The 16,855-nt window shown below is 38.7% G+C and overlaps 1 protein-coding gene across 1 annotated transcript in view; it reads left to right on the top strand.

Annotated features, from left to right (window-relative positions):
* Positions 1 to 16,855, top strand: part of cacna1ab (calcium channel, voltage-dependent, P/Q type, alpha 1A subunit, b) — a 331,651-nt gene that overhangs the window by 35,243 nt on the left and 279,553 nt on the right. The window contains 1 exon segment of the mRNA XM_030154455.1: positions 1,873 to 2,259. Within this exon segment, the coding sequence (XP_030010315.1) occupies positions 1,877 to 2,259 (383 nt within the window). The 5' untranslated portion in view covers positions 1,873 to 1,876.

Here is a 16,855-nt window from a genome sequence, read left to right as displayed (position 1 = left end):
AATCAAGAAAGAAAATGCTTTAAGTTGTAACTTAGAGGATTCTCTAATATAATTTGTGTGATTTTACAACATGATCTCTATCATTGAAACATTATTAATACAAATTAAAAGACAATATTTTTAAATTTTTTCCTATAATTCAAAGGCATATATCCATCCGTCCATCCATCCATCCATCCATCCATCCATCCATCCATCCATCCATCCATCCATCCATCCATCCATCGTTTGCCGCTTATCTGGGGCCAGTTTGCAGGGGTAACAGTCTAAGCAGGGATGCCCAGACTTCCCTCTCCTCTGACTCCTCCTCCAGCTCTTCTGGGGGGACCCCGAGGTGTTCCCAGTCCAGCCCACAGACATAGTCTCTCCAATGTGTCCTAGGTCTTCCTCAAGGTCTCCTCCTGGTGGGACATGCCCAGAACACCTCCCCAGGGAGGAGTCCAGGAGGCATCCGAATCAGATGTCTGATCCAGCTCAGCTGGTTCCTCTGGATGTGGAGGAGCAGCGGCTCTACTCTGAGCTCCTCCCTGGTGGCTGAGCTCCTCCCCCTATCCCTAAGGGTGCGCCCAGCCATCCTGCGGAGGAAACTCATTTCGACCGCTTGTATCTGAGATCTTGTCCTTTCAGTCATGACCCAAAGCTCATGACCATAGGTAAGGGTTGGAGCGTAGACTGACCGGTAAATCAAGAGCTTCACCTTTCGGCTCAGCTCCTTCTTCACCACAACCGACTGATAAAATGACCGCATCACTGCAGACGCTGCACTGATCCACCTGTCAATCTGACGCTCCATCCTTCCCTCACTCGTGAACAAGACCCCAAGATACTTGAACTCCACTTGGGGCAAAGACTCTCCACCGACCCGGAGAGGGCAAACCACCTTTTTTTGGTTGAGAACCATGATCTCGGATTTGGTGGTGGTGATCCTCATCCCACTCGCTTCACACTCGGCTGCAAACTGCCCCAGGGCACGCTGAAGGTCCAGGTTCAATGAGGCCAGCAGGACAATGTCATCTGCAAAAAGCAGAGATGAAATCCTGTGGTCCCCAAACCAGACCCCCTCCAGCCCCTGGCTGCACCTAGAAATTCTGTCCATAAAAATTATGAACAGAACCGAACTGTTCTGTTCTGTTCAAGGCATATATACACTCCTGATCAAAATTTTAAAACCAGTTGAAAAACAGCTTGAATTTGCATTTTTCACTGTTGGGTCTTCATTCATTCTCTTCCCTCCTCAATCCTCCTCCTTCATCCTGCTTCATCCTCCTTCATCTTCATTCCTCCTCTTTCCTCCTCCTTCCTCCTCTGTCCTCCTCTTTCCTCCTTCATCCTCATTCTTCCTCCTTCCTCCTCCTTCCTCCTCCTTCGTCCTAATTCCTCCTCCTTCATCCTCATTTGTCGTCTTTCATCCTCTTTCCTCCTTCTTCCTCCTCTTTCATCCTCTTTCCTCCTTCTTCCTCCTCTTTCATCCTCTTTCCTCCTCTTTCCTTCTCCTTCCTCCTCATTCGTCCTCATTCCTCCTCTTTCCTTCTCCTTCATCCTCCTTCATCCTCATTCTTCCTCCTTCCCCCTCCGTCCTCCTCTTTCGTCCTCTTTCCTCCTCATTCATCCCAATTCCTCCTCTTTCATCCTCTTTCCTCTTCTTTCCTACTCATTCCTCCTCTTTCCTCCTCTTTCCTCCTCCTCGTCCTCCTCCTTCCTCCTCATTCGTCCTAATTCCTCCTAATTCCTCCTCCTTCATCCTCATTTGTCCTCTTTCCTCCTCTTCCCTCCTCTTTCCTCCTTCTTCTCCTCATTCCTCCTGTTTCCTCCTCTTTCCTCCTCCTTCGTCCTCCTCCTTCCTCCTCATTCGTCTCCGTTTGTGTCTTCCAGCTCCATGCTGTCCCCCTTCTACCAGGACCATGGTGGTTCGGCAGTGTGGCCCCAGACCTCCTCCTGCTCCTCCTCCTCTCAGGGCCTCCACCGCCCTCTGCGCTGCCACCCTCCCCCCATCAGCGGGAGCAGCCTGGACCCCCACCCCACCTACTACCACGCCGTCTACGACGTCCGGGTGGAGCGGTACCAAGAAGTGCCCTTCATCGATGGAGGCGGCAGCTACAGCGTCCGCTCCGGCCGGGGGTCCCTGGATAACGGCAGCACCGACCCCACGGTCCCGCTTATCCGCCGGAGGGGAGGACTGGTGGACCACCGGGATGTCATCTTGGCCCATCAAGCCCACAAGCTGCACAACACACCCCAGGCCAGGAGGAAACAATGGGAGTAAGTACAGTTAATGTTCATGTCTGAGGAGGAGCTGTGGGTCCACTGAACATACACGAACATACACGAACATACATGAACATACACGAACATACAGAGGGGTGGGCCGGGTTAGGGTGCAGTCCTGTTACACACATCTGTTGGAGTAAGTGATGATGATCTGCCTCAGCATCCTTTAGTTCAAGGTCAAGTTTATTTATATAAAACATTTAAAACAACACAAAGTGGCCAGAGTGTTGTACAAAGTTTTAGATACAATACAAGATGATTTGAATTGAATTATGGGAAATTTTTCCCACCCCTCTGTTCCTAGTGTGGTCCTGGAAAATCTCCATTTCGAGGGTCAAACAGCCCCTCCCCCTTAGCCCCTCCCCTCCGTCTAATCGAGAATCGGGACAACACTACCCCTTCATGTGTAAGCGCCACATCCACATCAGTCTATGGTGTGGATGTGGGTCCGGTCCACGGTCCAGTCTATGGTGTGGATGTGGGTCCGGTCCACGGTCCAGTCTATGGTGTGGATGTGGGTCCGGTCCATGGTCCAGTCTATGGTGTGGATGTGGGTCCGGTCCATGATCCAGCCTATGGTGTGGAAGTGGGTCCAGTCTATGGTGTGGATATGGGTCCAGTCTATGGTGTGGGTGTGGATGTGGTTCCAGTCTATGGTATGGGTGTCGGTCCAGTCTATGGTATGGATGTGGGTCCAGTCTATGGTGTGGATGTGGGTCCAGTCTATGGTGTGGGTTCATTGGAACCCCCTAGCTTTAACATCATAACACAGTGCATTGTGGGTAATTCCCTCAGGTAAAGGCTACAGGTTCATACTTATGGGAAGTGTCCATAAAAGGTTCCTAAATGTTCCTTCAGTTTTCCAGGACAGCCCTAAGCCCCTGGGGACCAGACACACAGCTCAAAGGACACTGGGAATTGAACCTGAACCTCCTCCACAGTATTTATACAGTATGTACACATACAAAACTGAAGTTTGGAGGGATGCTAACTGTGCATAAAAACAGCTTGTCTGAGTGTATTTAACTCCATAAACGTACATGTTGAATTCCTGTGAGCGCCCACACAGACAGTCCAACTCCATCTGTGACACTTTGATGGTAACACTGTGAAAACCCCCATCTTTGAACCACAGCGAGGTATCGGACCACTGAGTTTAGCCACGGTCAAAGCTATCGATCACTACGGTTCCTCATGTTTCATCTGCGACAGCCCCAAACTGTACACGTAAAGAATGAACCCTGTCTTTTCCACATAATGATTCATACGAGGCATTAATTAATCACTGGTATCAGATCAGTATCGACCGATCCCCAAAGCCTGGACGTCCAAACCGGGCACAAAAACAGGAAGTGACTTTGAAAGATCAAAGAGTGTTTCACCTTTACAACTCAACAGGGATCATGTGGTCGTCCTCATATTATAATGAAAGTCAAACGCAAGTAGACAAAAGTATGTGGACATGTTGAACTCAGGTGTTTGTTTTTCTAACAGGGGTCTAAATATCATATTGATTTTTTTTCATAAATATATTTATTGTTGTTTTCTTTTTCTTTTTTTTTTTGTAACATGTGTCTTTATTAAAATTTTAACACATTACATATCTTTTCTGACATAAATTGGTAATACTGTGTGAGTGAGCCCCAGTTCTAAATGTTCTAAATGTTTTGAGAATGTAGCTGGACCTGAAAACAACCCTTTTATGTCTTGTTTCCTATTATTTATTTTGTATTCAGTACATGATGACTCATTTTTATTTAAACTTAATTTTTTTTAGTTTTGCTCTTACCAATATATAAGACATGTTACATACATTAACATATGTAATCAAACATCCGCATATGGGACACATGGAAAAAAAAAAGAAAAAAAAAAGAAAAATTAATATCTTCAATAGATATTGATTACAATTAATCACAAATTAAATATAAATGACAAAAAAAGTTAAAAAAAAAAAAAAAATTTAAAACATACATGTATATGACCACTTCTGAATGCTTATTGTATTAAAAGCTCATGATGAGTTATTTAATGGATTATTCCCCCCAAAAAATTCAAGTACCCCCTGGGCTTCTTCCAAGTACCATGGTACCCCCATGATATGAGGCTAATGATTCTTCTTCTTCTTCTTCTTCTTCTTCTTCTTCTTCTTCTTCTTATTATTATTATTATTATTATTATTATTATTAATAATAATAATAATAATAATAATAATATGACTGGATAGAATACACAGTGACTACTTAACAATATCAACAGAAGTATTCTTTTAATTTACAAAGTACATCACATCCTTCACATCTTAAATCCATTATTATTGTATTTGATCAAACATGTTTAACATTTAACATTTAAGCTGACGTTAAATACAAGTCAGTTTTGGTTTTGTGTTGTCGACTAGAAACAAACAAACAGAACAGATGATCCAAATGCACAGAGAAGACGCCCAGGAACAGGAAAGGAAAAGTAGGAAGGACTGAAAGTGCATCAGCCGCTCATTTGGCCTCTTCTGGAACAAACGCTAAAACCTTAAATTTAGGGTAAAATCGATGCGTCTTGTCCAAATAGTGCTATTGCTTTTAATGGAAGAGGATTCAAACAGCTAAGAAAATCAATAACTGTGTGTCTTCATCGATTGGACGTCAGTCACAGAATCCAACACAAACAGGAGGGACTGTCCGTTAAACGTACATTTATATGTTTGAGCCCAAAAACAGAATCAGACAGTAACACATGTCAGAATGAAGGTTATATGAATGTTATTTTGAAGTTTATTTCAACTTTATGAGTGATTGTATTTGTTGTAAATATTTAAAGTGCATATAAATATTAGAGCTTATATTAAAAATTGTTGGTTATGTAAATCTGATTGTGTGTGAGGTGACTAAAAAAGTTTATGTGGACGGTTTGTGTTATTGGAAAAATATACAGGAAAAAATGTGTGTTAAAGCAAAGGAAGCGGAATTAATTTAATTATTAGTTTGTAAACAGGGGGTGGAGTCTATAAGTTATAGTTCTGCCCACTCTTTTTCAAGCGCAGAAGAATTTAGTTTGACCATGTTTTAGGGTTCTGTGTGATCTGATGGTTCTATGAGGTCCAAATAAAACTAAAAACTAAACTAAACTAAAAATTAAACTAAAAACAAAACTAAACTAAAAATTAAACTAAACTAAAAACTAACCTAAACTAAAAATTTAACTGAAAACTAAACTTAAAAAGATATTGAACTTTGACCTACTTTTCCCAAAATATAATCACATCTATTGCGGGTCAGTGGTAATCTATAAACCCAACTAGGTATGAATTCAACTAGTAGTTTTGTTGCTAAAGTGTTAACAAACCAAAACCGAACCAAAAATAATAATTAAATCTTTAAAGTTTCAGATTTGTTTGTCCATGTTTTAAATCCAAGAGTAAAACAGCAGTAGACCTTCCTTGTTAGGACCCAAAAATGACTTTTTCTGTGCATTCTTTTTTTTTTTTTTTAAGTCAAAGAGCCTCTGGCAGTACTTTGCAATTAAAATGTGTCACGGAAAAGTGATTTACTCAGTTTTTTTTTTTTTTTCCTCCAGCTGTCAAATGCTACAGCAGCGGATTTGATTAAAGGTGGAGTAAGCCATTCTGATCCAATCCATTTTTAGGCACATTCAGCGAATGTGTTCTCATGGTCCGTTAGCTGTTCTGTTCTGTTCTGTTCCATTCTGTTCTGTGTGTTCCATCAGTTTGTACACAGTTGTAGTTCCATGAATGGGTCCATCTACACAGTACTGTTCCAGCTTATGAACCACTAGAGGCTTTTACTCATGCACAGGGTGGAGGGGAGGGGAGGGGCTTCATGACGTCCCATCATGATGCACCTTTGAAATATTCACATGGTTAAAGTAATGAAAAGATAGTGTGTGTGTGTGTGTGTGTGTGTGTGTGTGGGGGGTATACTGATGTGGGTATAGGTCATGGAAACAGAACTGTCCAGTTTATAATTTATTATTATTATCTATCTATCTATCTATCTATCTATCTATCTATCTATCTATCTATCTATCTATCTATCTATCTATCTATCTATCTATCTATCTATCTATCTATCTATCTATCTATCTATCTATCTATCTATCTATCTATCTATCTATCTATCTATCTTTCTTTCTTTCTTTCTTTCTTTCTTTCTTTCTTTCTTCCTTCCTTCTGATGCATGTACTGTGGTTGACATTATTCACAGCTGATCCAGTTTTTTGTTTTTTTTTCCTCTTCTGTAAATCTCCCACTGTCATCGTCTACTTTCTTTAAATATAAACATGTGTTAAAATCATAACCCACGTTTTTTCCTTTCCTTTGTACTTTCATTGTGCTTCTAAGTCCACATGCTCTGTTAGAGGGGATGTGTCAGCACCTTCCCATAGTGGTCGACTGGATTTAGGAGAAACTGCACTAGAAAAAAAAGAACTGCTCTTGTATTTTTTTCATGAGAACAAAAACCACAGAAGTCAGGAGCTGTGACATGTTCCAGCTGAGGACACTGTGCTTTCTGTCAGCGCTACTTCAGATCAGGCTGCATTTGTTTAGGGGAATGTTTGGGCCTTTCATGTGGAAAACGCTCGAGTATGAGGTCTGAGTTGTTCAAGTGTGGTTGTATGAGGGGCTTATCCACTTTATTGTAGAGGTGTGGACTTATTTATTTATTTTCCATTTGGATCAGAATGAAACCAGTGAATCATCACACCTGCACTTGTCATGCATTGGGTTTTTGTTCTTTTTGTCACGTTTGCATACAGAGCTTAGCCACATGGAAATTCACATTTACCTGACCGATGGTGTTAAATGATGAAAGGATGTCACGTGCGGTAATAGAAGCTGAACCCTTTAACCCCTGACATGTCTGTGGTGAACGTTCTGAACGTAGGAGTTATTGAAATATTCAGAAAAATTCAACTGTTTGATCAATAGGAAAAATTCATAAACGTGCTGATAGAATAGAGGTAGATAGACAGACAGACAGACAGACAGATCTATAATAGATAGATAGATAGATAGATAGATAGATAGATAGATAGATAGATAGATAGATAGATAGATAGCGCTATAATAGATAGATAGCTAGCTAGCTAGCTAGCTAGCTAGCTAGATAGATAGATAGCGCTATAATAGATAGATAGATAGATAGATAGATAGATAGATAGATAGATAGATAGATAGATAGATAGATAGATAGATAGATAGTTAACGCTATAATGGATAGATAGATAGATAGATAGATAGATAGATAGATAGATAGATAGATAGATAGATAGATAGATAGATAGATAGATAGATAGATAGATAGATAGCGCTATAATAGATAGATAGATAGATAGATAGATAGATAGATAGATAGATAGATAGATAGATAGATAGATAGCGCTATAATAGATAGATAGATAGATAGATAGATAGATAGATAGATAGCTAGCTAGCTAGCTAGATAGATAGATAGATAGATAGATAGATAGCGCTATAATAGATAGATAGATAGATAGATAGATAGATAGATAGATAGATAGATAGATAGATAGATAGATAGATAGATAGATAGCGCTATAATAGATAGATAGATAGATAGATAGATAGCGCTATAATAGATAGATAGATAGATAGATAGATAGATAGATAGATAGCGCTATAATAGATAGATAGATAGATAGATAGATAGATAGATAGATAGATAGATAGATAGATAGATAGATAGATAGATAGATAGATAGATAGCGCTATAATAGATAGATAGATAGATAGATAGATAGATAGATAGATAGATAGATAGATAGATAGATAGCGCTATAATAGATAGATAGATAGATAGATAGATAGATAGATAGATAGATAGCGCTATAATAGATAGATAGATAGATAGATAGATAGATAGATAGATAGATAGATAGATAGATAGATAGATAGATAGATAGATAGATAACGCTATAATGGATAGATAGATAGATAGATAGATAGATAGATAGATAGATAGATAGATAGATAGATAGATAGATAGATAGATAGATAGATAGATAGATAGATAGATAGATAGATAGATAGCGCTATAATAGATAGCTAGCTAGCTAGCTAGCTAGCTAGCTAGCTAGATAGATAGATAGATAGATAGATAGATAGATAGATAGATAACGCTATAATGGATAGATAGATAGATAGATAGATAGATAGATAGATAGATAGATAGATAGATAGATAGATAGATAGATAGATAGATAGATAGATAGATAGATAGATCTGTGATGCAGACTCTTTAGTATCTCTGGGTCTTTATGGGTTAAATTATTGATTACATAATTGAATATGTTGTGTTGATTTGTTCTGGTCGTTGTAAATCCTTCTAATCTTTAACCTTGAATAACTTGTATTGAATCTTTCACCGTCGTCATCGTTCTGCTGTGAGTTTACACTTTTATTCACTTTAGAACAGCTGGTACAAACCTATTAAAGGTACATGTCTGTCTTTCTTTTCCATTTTAAATCGAATTCATTTGGTAAATGGTACTGATCTGCTTTTATTCCATTACTGATGTTTAGTTCATTTGATGAATTGGATCCTTTTTTTTAATTATTTTGGCGTCATGCTGGATGTCTGAGCCAACAGTGAACTCTGTGGACTGAGTTATTGCCAGACAGAGTCAGACAGGTGATGCAGCAGAGGCCGTAAACATGCTCTCCATCACAATTAGAGGGAATAATGGTGGAGGACGGAGGAGCCGGTCAGATACCGGTCCAGGTCCAGAATCTGCCATGTGGGTGGGATCAGCTGGTCTGCACAGGCCACTTTAACCCTTTAATACATGACATCCACACCAGGTTATTATCGTTAAGGAAAACTAACAAAATGACCAAAACTGGAACTGAAAAAACATTTTCATTAACTGAAATAAATAAAAACTACAATTAAAAGAAAAAAACAATAACTAACTGAAACTGTATTGTGTGTTTATAAAACTAACTAAAACGGTTAAAAATTAAGGATAAAATTCCCTTTGTTTTTGTCTTTGTCAATGTCGGATTGATATGAAAGCGATTTATTTCGCTCTAGCAATTTTCTTGTCACCATACAACACTTGACGGTCCGTCACTTGTGGTTTCCAGTTGTCTTCTGGTCCCCACTCTACCTGGAATCATGGAGACTAAAGCAGCAGAGTCCAGTCTGGGATTTATTTGAACACGACAGAGAAGAAGAGAAAAGATACGACGAAACTAAAATTAATACTAAAACTAAACTAAAACTAAGCATTTAGAAAATAACAAAAACTAATAAAAACTAGCAAACCTGCTCTAAAAACGAATTAAAACAAACTGAATTAGAAAAAAAAAAGTCCAAACTAAATAAAACTAAACTATAATAAAAAATCCAAAACTACCTCGGTCCACACATAGTTTAACTGACTGTCCACAGGGTTCTAAAGGTACTATTGTCCAAACCACATGGGGGCAGTCTACATAGACCAGTGTTTTTCAACCTTGGGGTCGAGACCCCACGTGGGGTCGCCTGGAATTCAAATGGGGCCGCCTGAAATTTCTAGTAATTGATAAAAACAAAAAATAACATTTACTAATAGAAAATATATGGTGAGTTGAGAGAGACAATCACCTGCATAAAAGACATGACAAACTGGGAGTCTGAAACTGAAGCACTGTGCTTCTGTTCATCTGTGGTTCTGTTTATCTGTGCTTCTGTTCATCTGTGGTTCTGTTTATCTGTGCTTCTGTTCATCTGTGGTTCTGTTCATCTGTGGTTCTGTTTATCTGTGCTTCTGTTCATCTGTGGTTCTGTTCATCTGTGGTTCTGTTTATCTGTGGTTCTGTTTATCTGTGCTTCTGTTCATCTGTGGTTCTGTTTATCTGTGGTTCTGTTTATCTGTGCTTCTGTTCATCTGTGGTTCTGTTTATCTGTGGTTCTGTTTATCTGTGGTTCTGTTTATCTGTGCTTCTGTTCATCTGTGGTTCTGTTCATCTGTGGTTCTGTTTATCTGTGGTTCTGTTTATCTGTGGCTCTGTTCATCTGTGGTTCTGTTCATCTGTGCTTCTGTTTATCTGTGGTTCTGTTCATCTGTGCTTCTGTTCATCTGTGGTTCTGTTTATCTGTGCTTCTGTTCATCTGTGCTTCTGTTCATCTGTGGTTCTGTTTATCTGTGGTTCTGTTTATCTGTGCTTCTGTTCATCTGTGGTTCTGTTCATCTGTGCTTCTGTTCATCTGTGGTTCTGTTCATCTGTGGTTCTGTTTATCTGTGGCTCTGTTCATCTGTGGTTCTGTTCATCTGTGGTTCTGTTCATCTGTGCTTCTGTTTATCTGTGCTTCTGTTCATCTGTGGTTCTGTTTATCTGTGGTTCTGTTTATCTGTGGTTCTGTTCATCTGTGCTTCTGTTCATCTGTGGTTCTGTTTATCTGTGCTTCTGTTTATCTGTGCTTCTGTTCATCTGTGGTTCTGTTTATCTGTGGTTCTGTTCATCTGTGGTTCTGTTCATCTGTGGTTCTGTTCATCTGTGGTTCTGTTTATCTGTGGTTCTGTTTATCTGTGCTTCTGTTCATCTGTGGTTCTGTTCATCTGTGGTTCTGTTTGTCTGTGGAAAAAACAAAAAAACAAAAACCAAACTCCTACATATAGATGGCTTCACTATGACTTCCCTAAACAATACAATGGACTAAAGGATCATCTAAGGCGGGTACACACTTAAAAATAATCAGGCTGGTTTTGTCCTGATTTTCCCCCGTCCCGTCCAAGGATGGCAAACGCCAGATTATTTTATATTCTATAAGATTATCCAATCAGATTCTCCTGTGGTCTGAGGTGTGTTCAGAGTGAATTTGTCATGATAATCGGCTCTGAAACGGGTCGGGGCCAACAATCATAAAAATTAAAGTTGTTCAAAATTTACAATGGGTCTTTAAGGGTTAAAGGCGGACGTTTGGGTCTTTAAGGTCCGTCTGTCCGTCCATCCATCCGTCCGTCCGTCCGTCCATCCGTCCATGTGTCCACTCCATGCCAGGGTCAGTGGGGTTTTAAGCTGCCACGTCTCATCAGGATCAGGTCTGACTGACACACCTGGTCTGATGTGGGTCAGCAGCTGTCGGCCTGTTTATTAAAAAAAGAAAAGGAGGAAAAAACACCGGCTCAAGGACGCAGATGGACAGACAGGCAACCAGCAAGACTGTGAGATAGAAGAACTGATTTATAGTCAGTAGATCTGGAAAATCTGATTTACACAAATTTGACCAAGATAATTTACACTTCTTCCATTGGCAGATTTTTTTTTTTTTTTTTTGCTTAATTCAAGATTTTTTTTTTAAAATTAATTAATTAATTAATTAATTTATTTATTTTTGCTTGATTCAAGATTTGTTTGGTTTAATTCAACTTTTTTTTTTTTTTGCTCAGTTCAAGATTTTTTTTTTTTTTTGCTTAATTCAAGATGTTTTGTTTAATTCAAGATTTTTTTTACTTGATTCAGGGTTGTTGTTTTTTTTTTCCTGAATTCCATTTTTTTTTGCTTAATTTAAAAAAAAAAAACTCTGCCAATGGAACAAGTGAAAATTATACTGAAAAAAATCTTGAATTAAGCAAATAATAATAATAATAATAATAATAATAATAATAATAATAATAATAATAATAATAAAAACAAAAAAAATCTTGAATTAAGCAAAACAAATCTTGAATTAATCAAAACAAATCTTGAATTAAGCAAAAAAACAAAACAACTTAAATTAAGCAAAAAAAAAAAAAAAAATCTTGAATTAAGCAAAACAAATCTTGATTTAATCAGAACAAATCTTGAATTAAGCAAAAAAAAATAAATAAATAAATTTTAAAAAAAATTAAAAAAAAAATAAAATCTGCCAATGGAACAAGTGAAAATTATCTAGAAATAAATCTTGAATTAAACAAAAAAAATCTTGAATTAAGCAAAACAAATCTTGAATTAATAAAAAAAAAAACTTAAATTAAGCAAAAAAAAACCCTTGAATTAAGCAAAAAAAATCTTGAATTAATAAAAAAAAATCTTGAATTAAGCAAAAAAAAAAAACAAATCTTAAATTAAGCAAAAAAAAAAAAAAAAAAAAAAGAAAAAGGAAAAAAAAAAAAACTTGAATTAAGCAAAAAAAAAAAAAAAAAAAAAAAAAAAAAAAAATCTGCCAATGGAACAAATGTAAATTATCTTGGTCAGATTTGTTGAACTCAGATTTTCCAGGTCTTAGATTTTTGCAGTGAATAAGTGCAGTCCATTTACCATTTAATACATTTAGGGCCTGATTTACTAACGGTGTGCACATAAAACACCTTGAAGCTGATCTACTAACAGGGCGCACCGAGGTTTGCGCCTCTCAAATGGGCAAAATAGCTCACGCAACCCATTTAGCGTGTTTGCCCTGATGAATATGCAATATGGGCGTTTCTGCCAGAATGTGCAAAATTATTGGGAGGAGTAAATGCAAATATTTATTCAGTGCGTGCAATGTGATTTACCAAACCTGACACTGATTGCGGTGGCTGATTTTAGTCTATATTTAGCGCGTCTGAAAGGCAGGTTTGAACTTCGCCCAAAACTGGCTGCAGGTGTTGTGGCGAGGAGGAGGCATAGGCACAACGCAGAGAACCGATCTGTTCTGATCGCATCAACATTTTTGGAATGACGGAAGAAAAAAAAAAAAAATTATTTGAGACATATGGGCCCCACTTTATGGGCCTGCCCCCCACGCCCGGTTCCACCAGTGGCACATCATCATTAGACCAGGACCGACTACTCTCTCTCTCTCTCTCTCTCTCGCCCACGCACACAAGGGAGACCGAACGGGACGGGTTCTAGCGTTGCACAACACACACACACGCATACGCACACACACACACACACACACACACACACTCGCACACAGATACACATGCACACACACATACATACACACACACACATATATGCATACACACACACACACAGATACACATGCCCACACACACACGCACACACATACACACACAGATGCACACACACACACACACACACACACACACGCACAGATACACACGCCCACACACGCACACAGATACACACACACACACAGACGCACATGCACAAACACATAGATACACACAGATACACACACACACGCATGCACACACACAGATACACACACAGATACACACACACACACACAGATACATATGCACACACACACACACACACACACACACACATACACACACACACACACACACACACACACGCACACACACACACACACACACTGTTGTGACTGGGCTCCTGAACCTTCTATATAAACACTGATGTGGAAGGTTTTCACTCATGCCCACAGACTTAAAAGTTTTCGTTCACCATGCAGAGCGACATGAAGACAGAAGGCGTTTATTTCACTAATAACACCAGATAAATCCCAGAGCAGTTTTTACAGCGCACTGTCTCCATGACGACAACCAGAAGTACACGCAAAATCCTCATTTAAATAGGGCGATCTCCAAGACTTTGCACCTGTTGTCACTTACGCAGGCAGTCTTAGCTGATCACCCCTGACATGCAAATCAATAGCACGCGCATTTTTTAACGCGAGCAAGCACATTTGCACCCGTTATTTGCGATCTTAGTAAATCAGGCCCTTAGTATTCGCAGTTTTTCTGAAAAGACGCACGGTGGGGGGATGCGGTGCTGGAAGGTAAATCTGACATTAATATAAATCAGCCACTGGGACAACATTCAGAGAGCAGAGTTCAGACCACAGCACTGAATACACTGAATACACTGAATACACTGAATACACTGAATACACTGAATAAAGAGTGTGAGGTGTGTAAGTGACCCTTCTGAGGAAGGTTAGAGGCTATAGCCAAAACATGTCCAGGTAAAAGAATGAACTCTTTTTCCCTCTGTCTGAGAGAAAAAAAAAGGAAATCTGTCTCAGTTCTAGTAGACAGTATGAACCTAAACGGACTGACACAGAACTGAGAAGTCACATGACACATCTAACATGCAGCTCCGCCCACCTTCTCCAGCCTCCAGAGCAAAGAACACCATAAAACAACATATAGAGTATTTACAATAATAATTCCTATTCTATACTGTATGCTGTCACTAATTAGTGGTGTCTTCCATCAGTTGCCACAGTACTGTGGTAGAAAAATGAATAAAAGAATGAACTGAAGTATACAGCATATATGAGCAAAACAAGAGGAGAATGAGTAAAAAAAAAAAAACAAGAGGAGAATGAGTTCAGCAGGATCTGTGATTGGCTCTAGTACAAATGCTAACATCTGATTGGTCTGTGGAAATAGACACACCCATATTTGGTGCCTCAGTACTGTGGCAGTAGATAGTTCCTAAAAAAATCGTACTATGAAGACGTGAAACAAGTACATTCTGCTTAAAATAATAGCGTTCTCTTCCTCTAACCCTTCGATGGTGTTGTCTTATTTGAAGTTCATCTTTCCTGTCAGATCAGCCCCACATTTGAACCTGATACTCCGTCTGGTTTTCTTCAGTCGGTCCAGGTATTTACGGTGGTGGAGGGGGGTCTGCAGACTAAACCCTTTGTACCTGTTGTAAACGCAGGCGTCTCCTTCATGTTTGTGGATGTGATGGGGGCTTCAGCTGTCTGCCCCCCCCCCCCCTGTTGGCTCGTATTAGCGCCTGCATCAGTCAGTGCGTTTCGCTGGCTCGGCGACGGCGCTCTGCTGCCAGATGCACTTCTGACAGGAGAGTGCACATCATTCATTTTAATATTTACCCTCCTCCTTCTCCTTCTCCTCCTCTCTCCTTTTCACTCATCTGACAAAGCCCCCCCCCCCCCCCCCCCCAGAGTCACTTCATCTTCTGTTCTGGTCCTTTCCTGTCACCTCATCCTCTCCTCTTTAGCTTTAACCTGCAGGTTTGAGCATCAGAACACAGTAAATGTTTATTTTTTTTAAGTCTGTGGTTGGGACGGCACACATGAACCACCCCTCCTTCTGTTCTTTTTATCCTTTATCTCTTTTATTCCATCCTACATCGCATACATCACATACACATCCACCATCTTTTCCATCCTCATGTTTCTTTTTTCCTTGAGTCAGATGGTATTCAGATTAGCACCAGTTCCCTTTAAATATTCGGAGGTTTCTTTTCGTTCACCAGTGAAAGGCTAATCTGAAAAGCACATGGGTGTTGTATTTTTTCACCCACACTTTCATTCAAATTGATTTGATTTCCATGACAAACAGCAGCGTTATTTATGATCCATTGCACTGATTGGCTGGCATTCAAGGAAGTCAGAGGTTATAAAGTACGGTGCATCAGGTTTATGTCGTAGATGAGACGCAGCGTATACGCTTTACTGCGCTGGGTTTGGACTGTCAACACTACAGTACTCTACACTGTTCACTCTGAACACGTTATGCAAATTGTGTGGTAGTAGTTTTAATTCCAGCTCATAGAACCATCAGATCACACAGAACCATACAACATGGTCAAACTAAATTTTTCTGCGCTCATTAAAGAAGTGGGCAGAACTATAACTAATAGACTCCACCCCCTTTTTACAAACTAATAAATGAACTAAATCCACTTCCTTTCCTTTGTTAACACTTTTTTTCAATGTAATTTACAATAACTCAAAAACATCCGTACAAACTATTCACATACACTTTTTTTAATCTCCTCACACACAATCAGATTTACATAATCAACAATTTTTTAAATAAACTATAATATTTATATGCACTTTAAATATTTACTACAAATTTTATGATTTATAAATGAGATAACGTCTTCTCATCATGATAATTAATTAATTACAATAACATTTTATGCGTACATCTATGTTATAACTAGATATTCACTTATTCAGATAATGTTCCATATTTTGTTATTATAGTGGATTTATTTATTTATGTATTTATGTATTTATTTATTTATCTATCTATTAGGGACAGTGCATATTGATGAACATCGACAACAATTGCAGCTGTAAATATATATCCTTTTACTTCTTTTTAAATGTACAAACTGAATGAGACATTTTTAAGTTTTATCCAGATTATTCCACAGATGAACCTTCTAACACAGATACACTGGCTTTATATGTTTGTTCTACACTTCATTTTCTTGTTGAGAAGGGGCTGTGTATGGAAGTAAATCTGTGTCATCAGATTTTGAATTATAAAAGACATTGAATTTGTTGCACTGAATTTTGTTTTGCACTGAAATTAAGTATCTGAATTGATTGTCTCTGAATTCAACTATGTTCACAAATTTAGAATTTAAAAAATTCCAATGAAATAAATTCAGATTCTTCATTTCAGTGCAAAAACAAATTCAGTGCTGCTACTTCAATGTCTTTTATAATTCAGAATCTGATGACACATTTACTTCCATAGCTGTGCTGGAAAAATTAGACAGTTGCTCTTAAAAGTGCTTTAATTTGACCTTAAAACTGTGTATGAACCAAAGTATACGACACACACTCCACTGACACAGACACAGATACAGGTTTAAAGGCTGATAAAAACTGCAGTTCAGTGTTTCTTTTCCTGGGAGTCTGCTGCCCCCTGGTGTCCAAGGTGATGAAGT

The sequence above is a fragment of the Sphaeramia orbicularis genome, chromosome 1, assembly GCF_902148855.1.
Source record: "Sphaeramia orbicularis chromosome 1, fSphaOr1.1, whole genome shotgun sequence".
NCBI lineage: Eukaryota > Metazoa > Chordata > Actinopteri > Kurtiformes > Apogonidae > Sphaeramia > Sphaeramia orbicularis.
The sequence above is the reverse complement of the archived record's forward strand: the minus strand, read 5'-3'. Positions and strand labels throughout refer to the sequence as shown.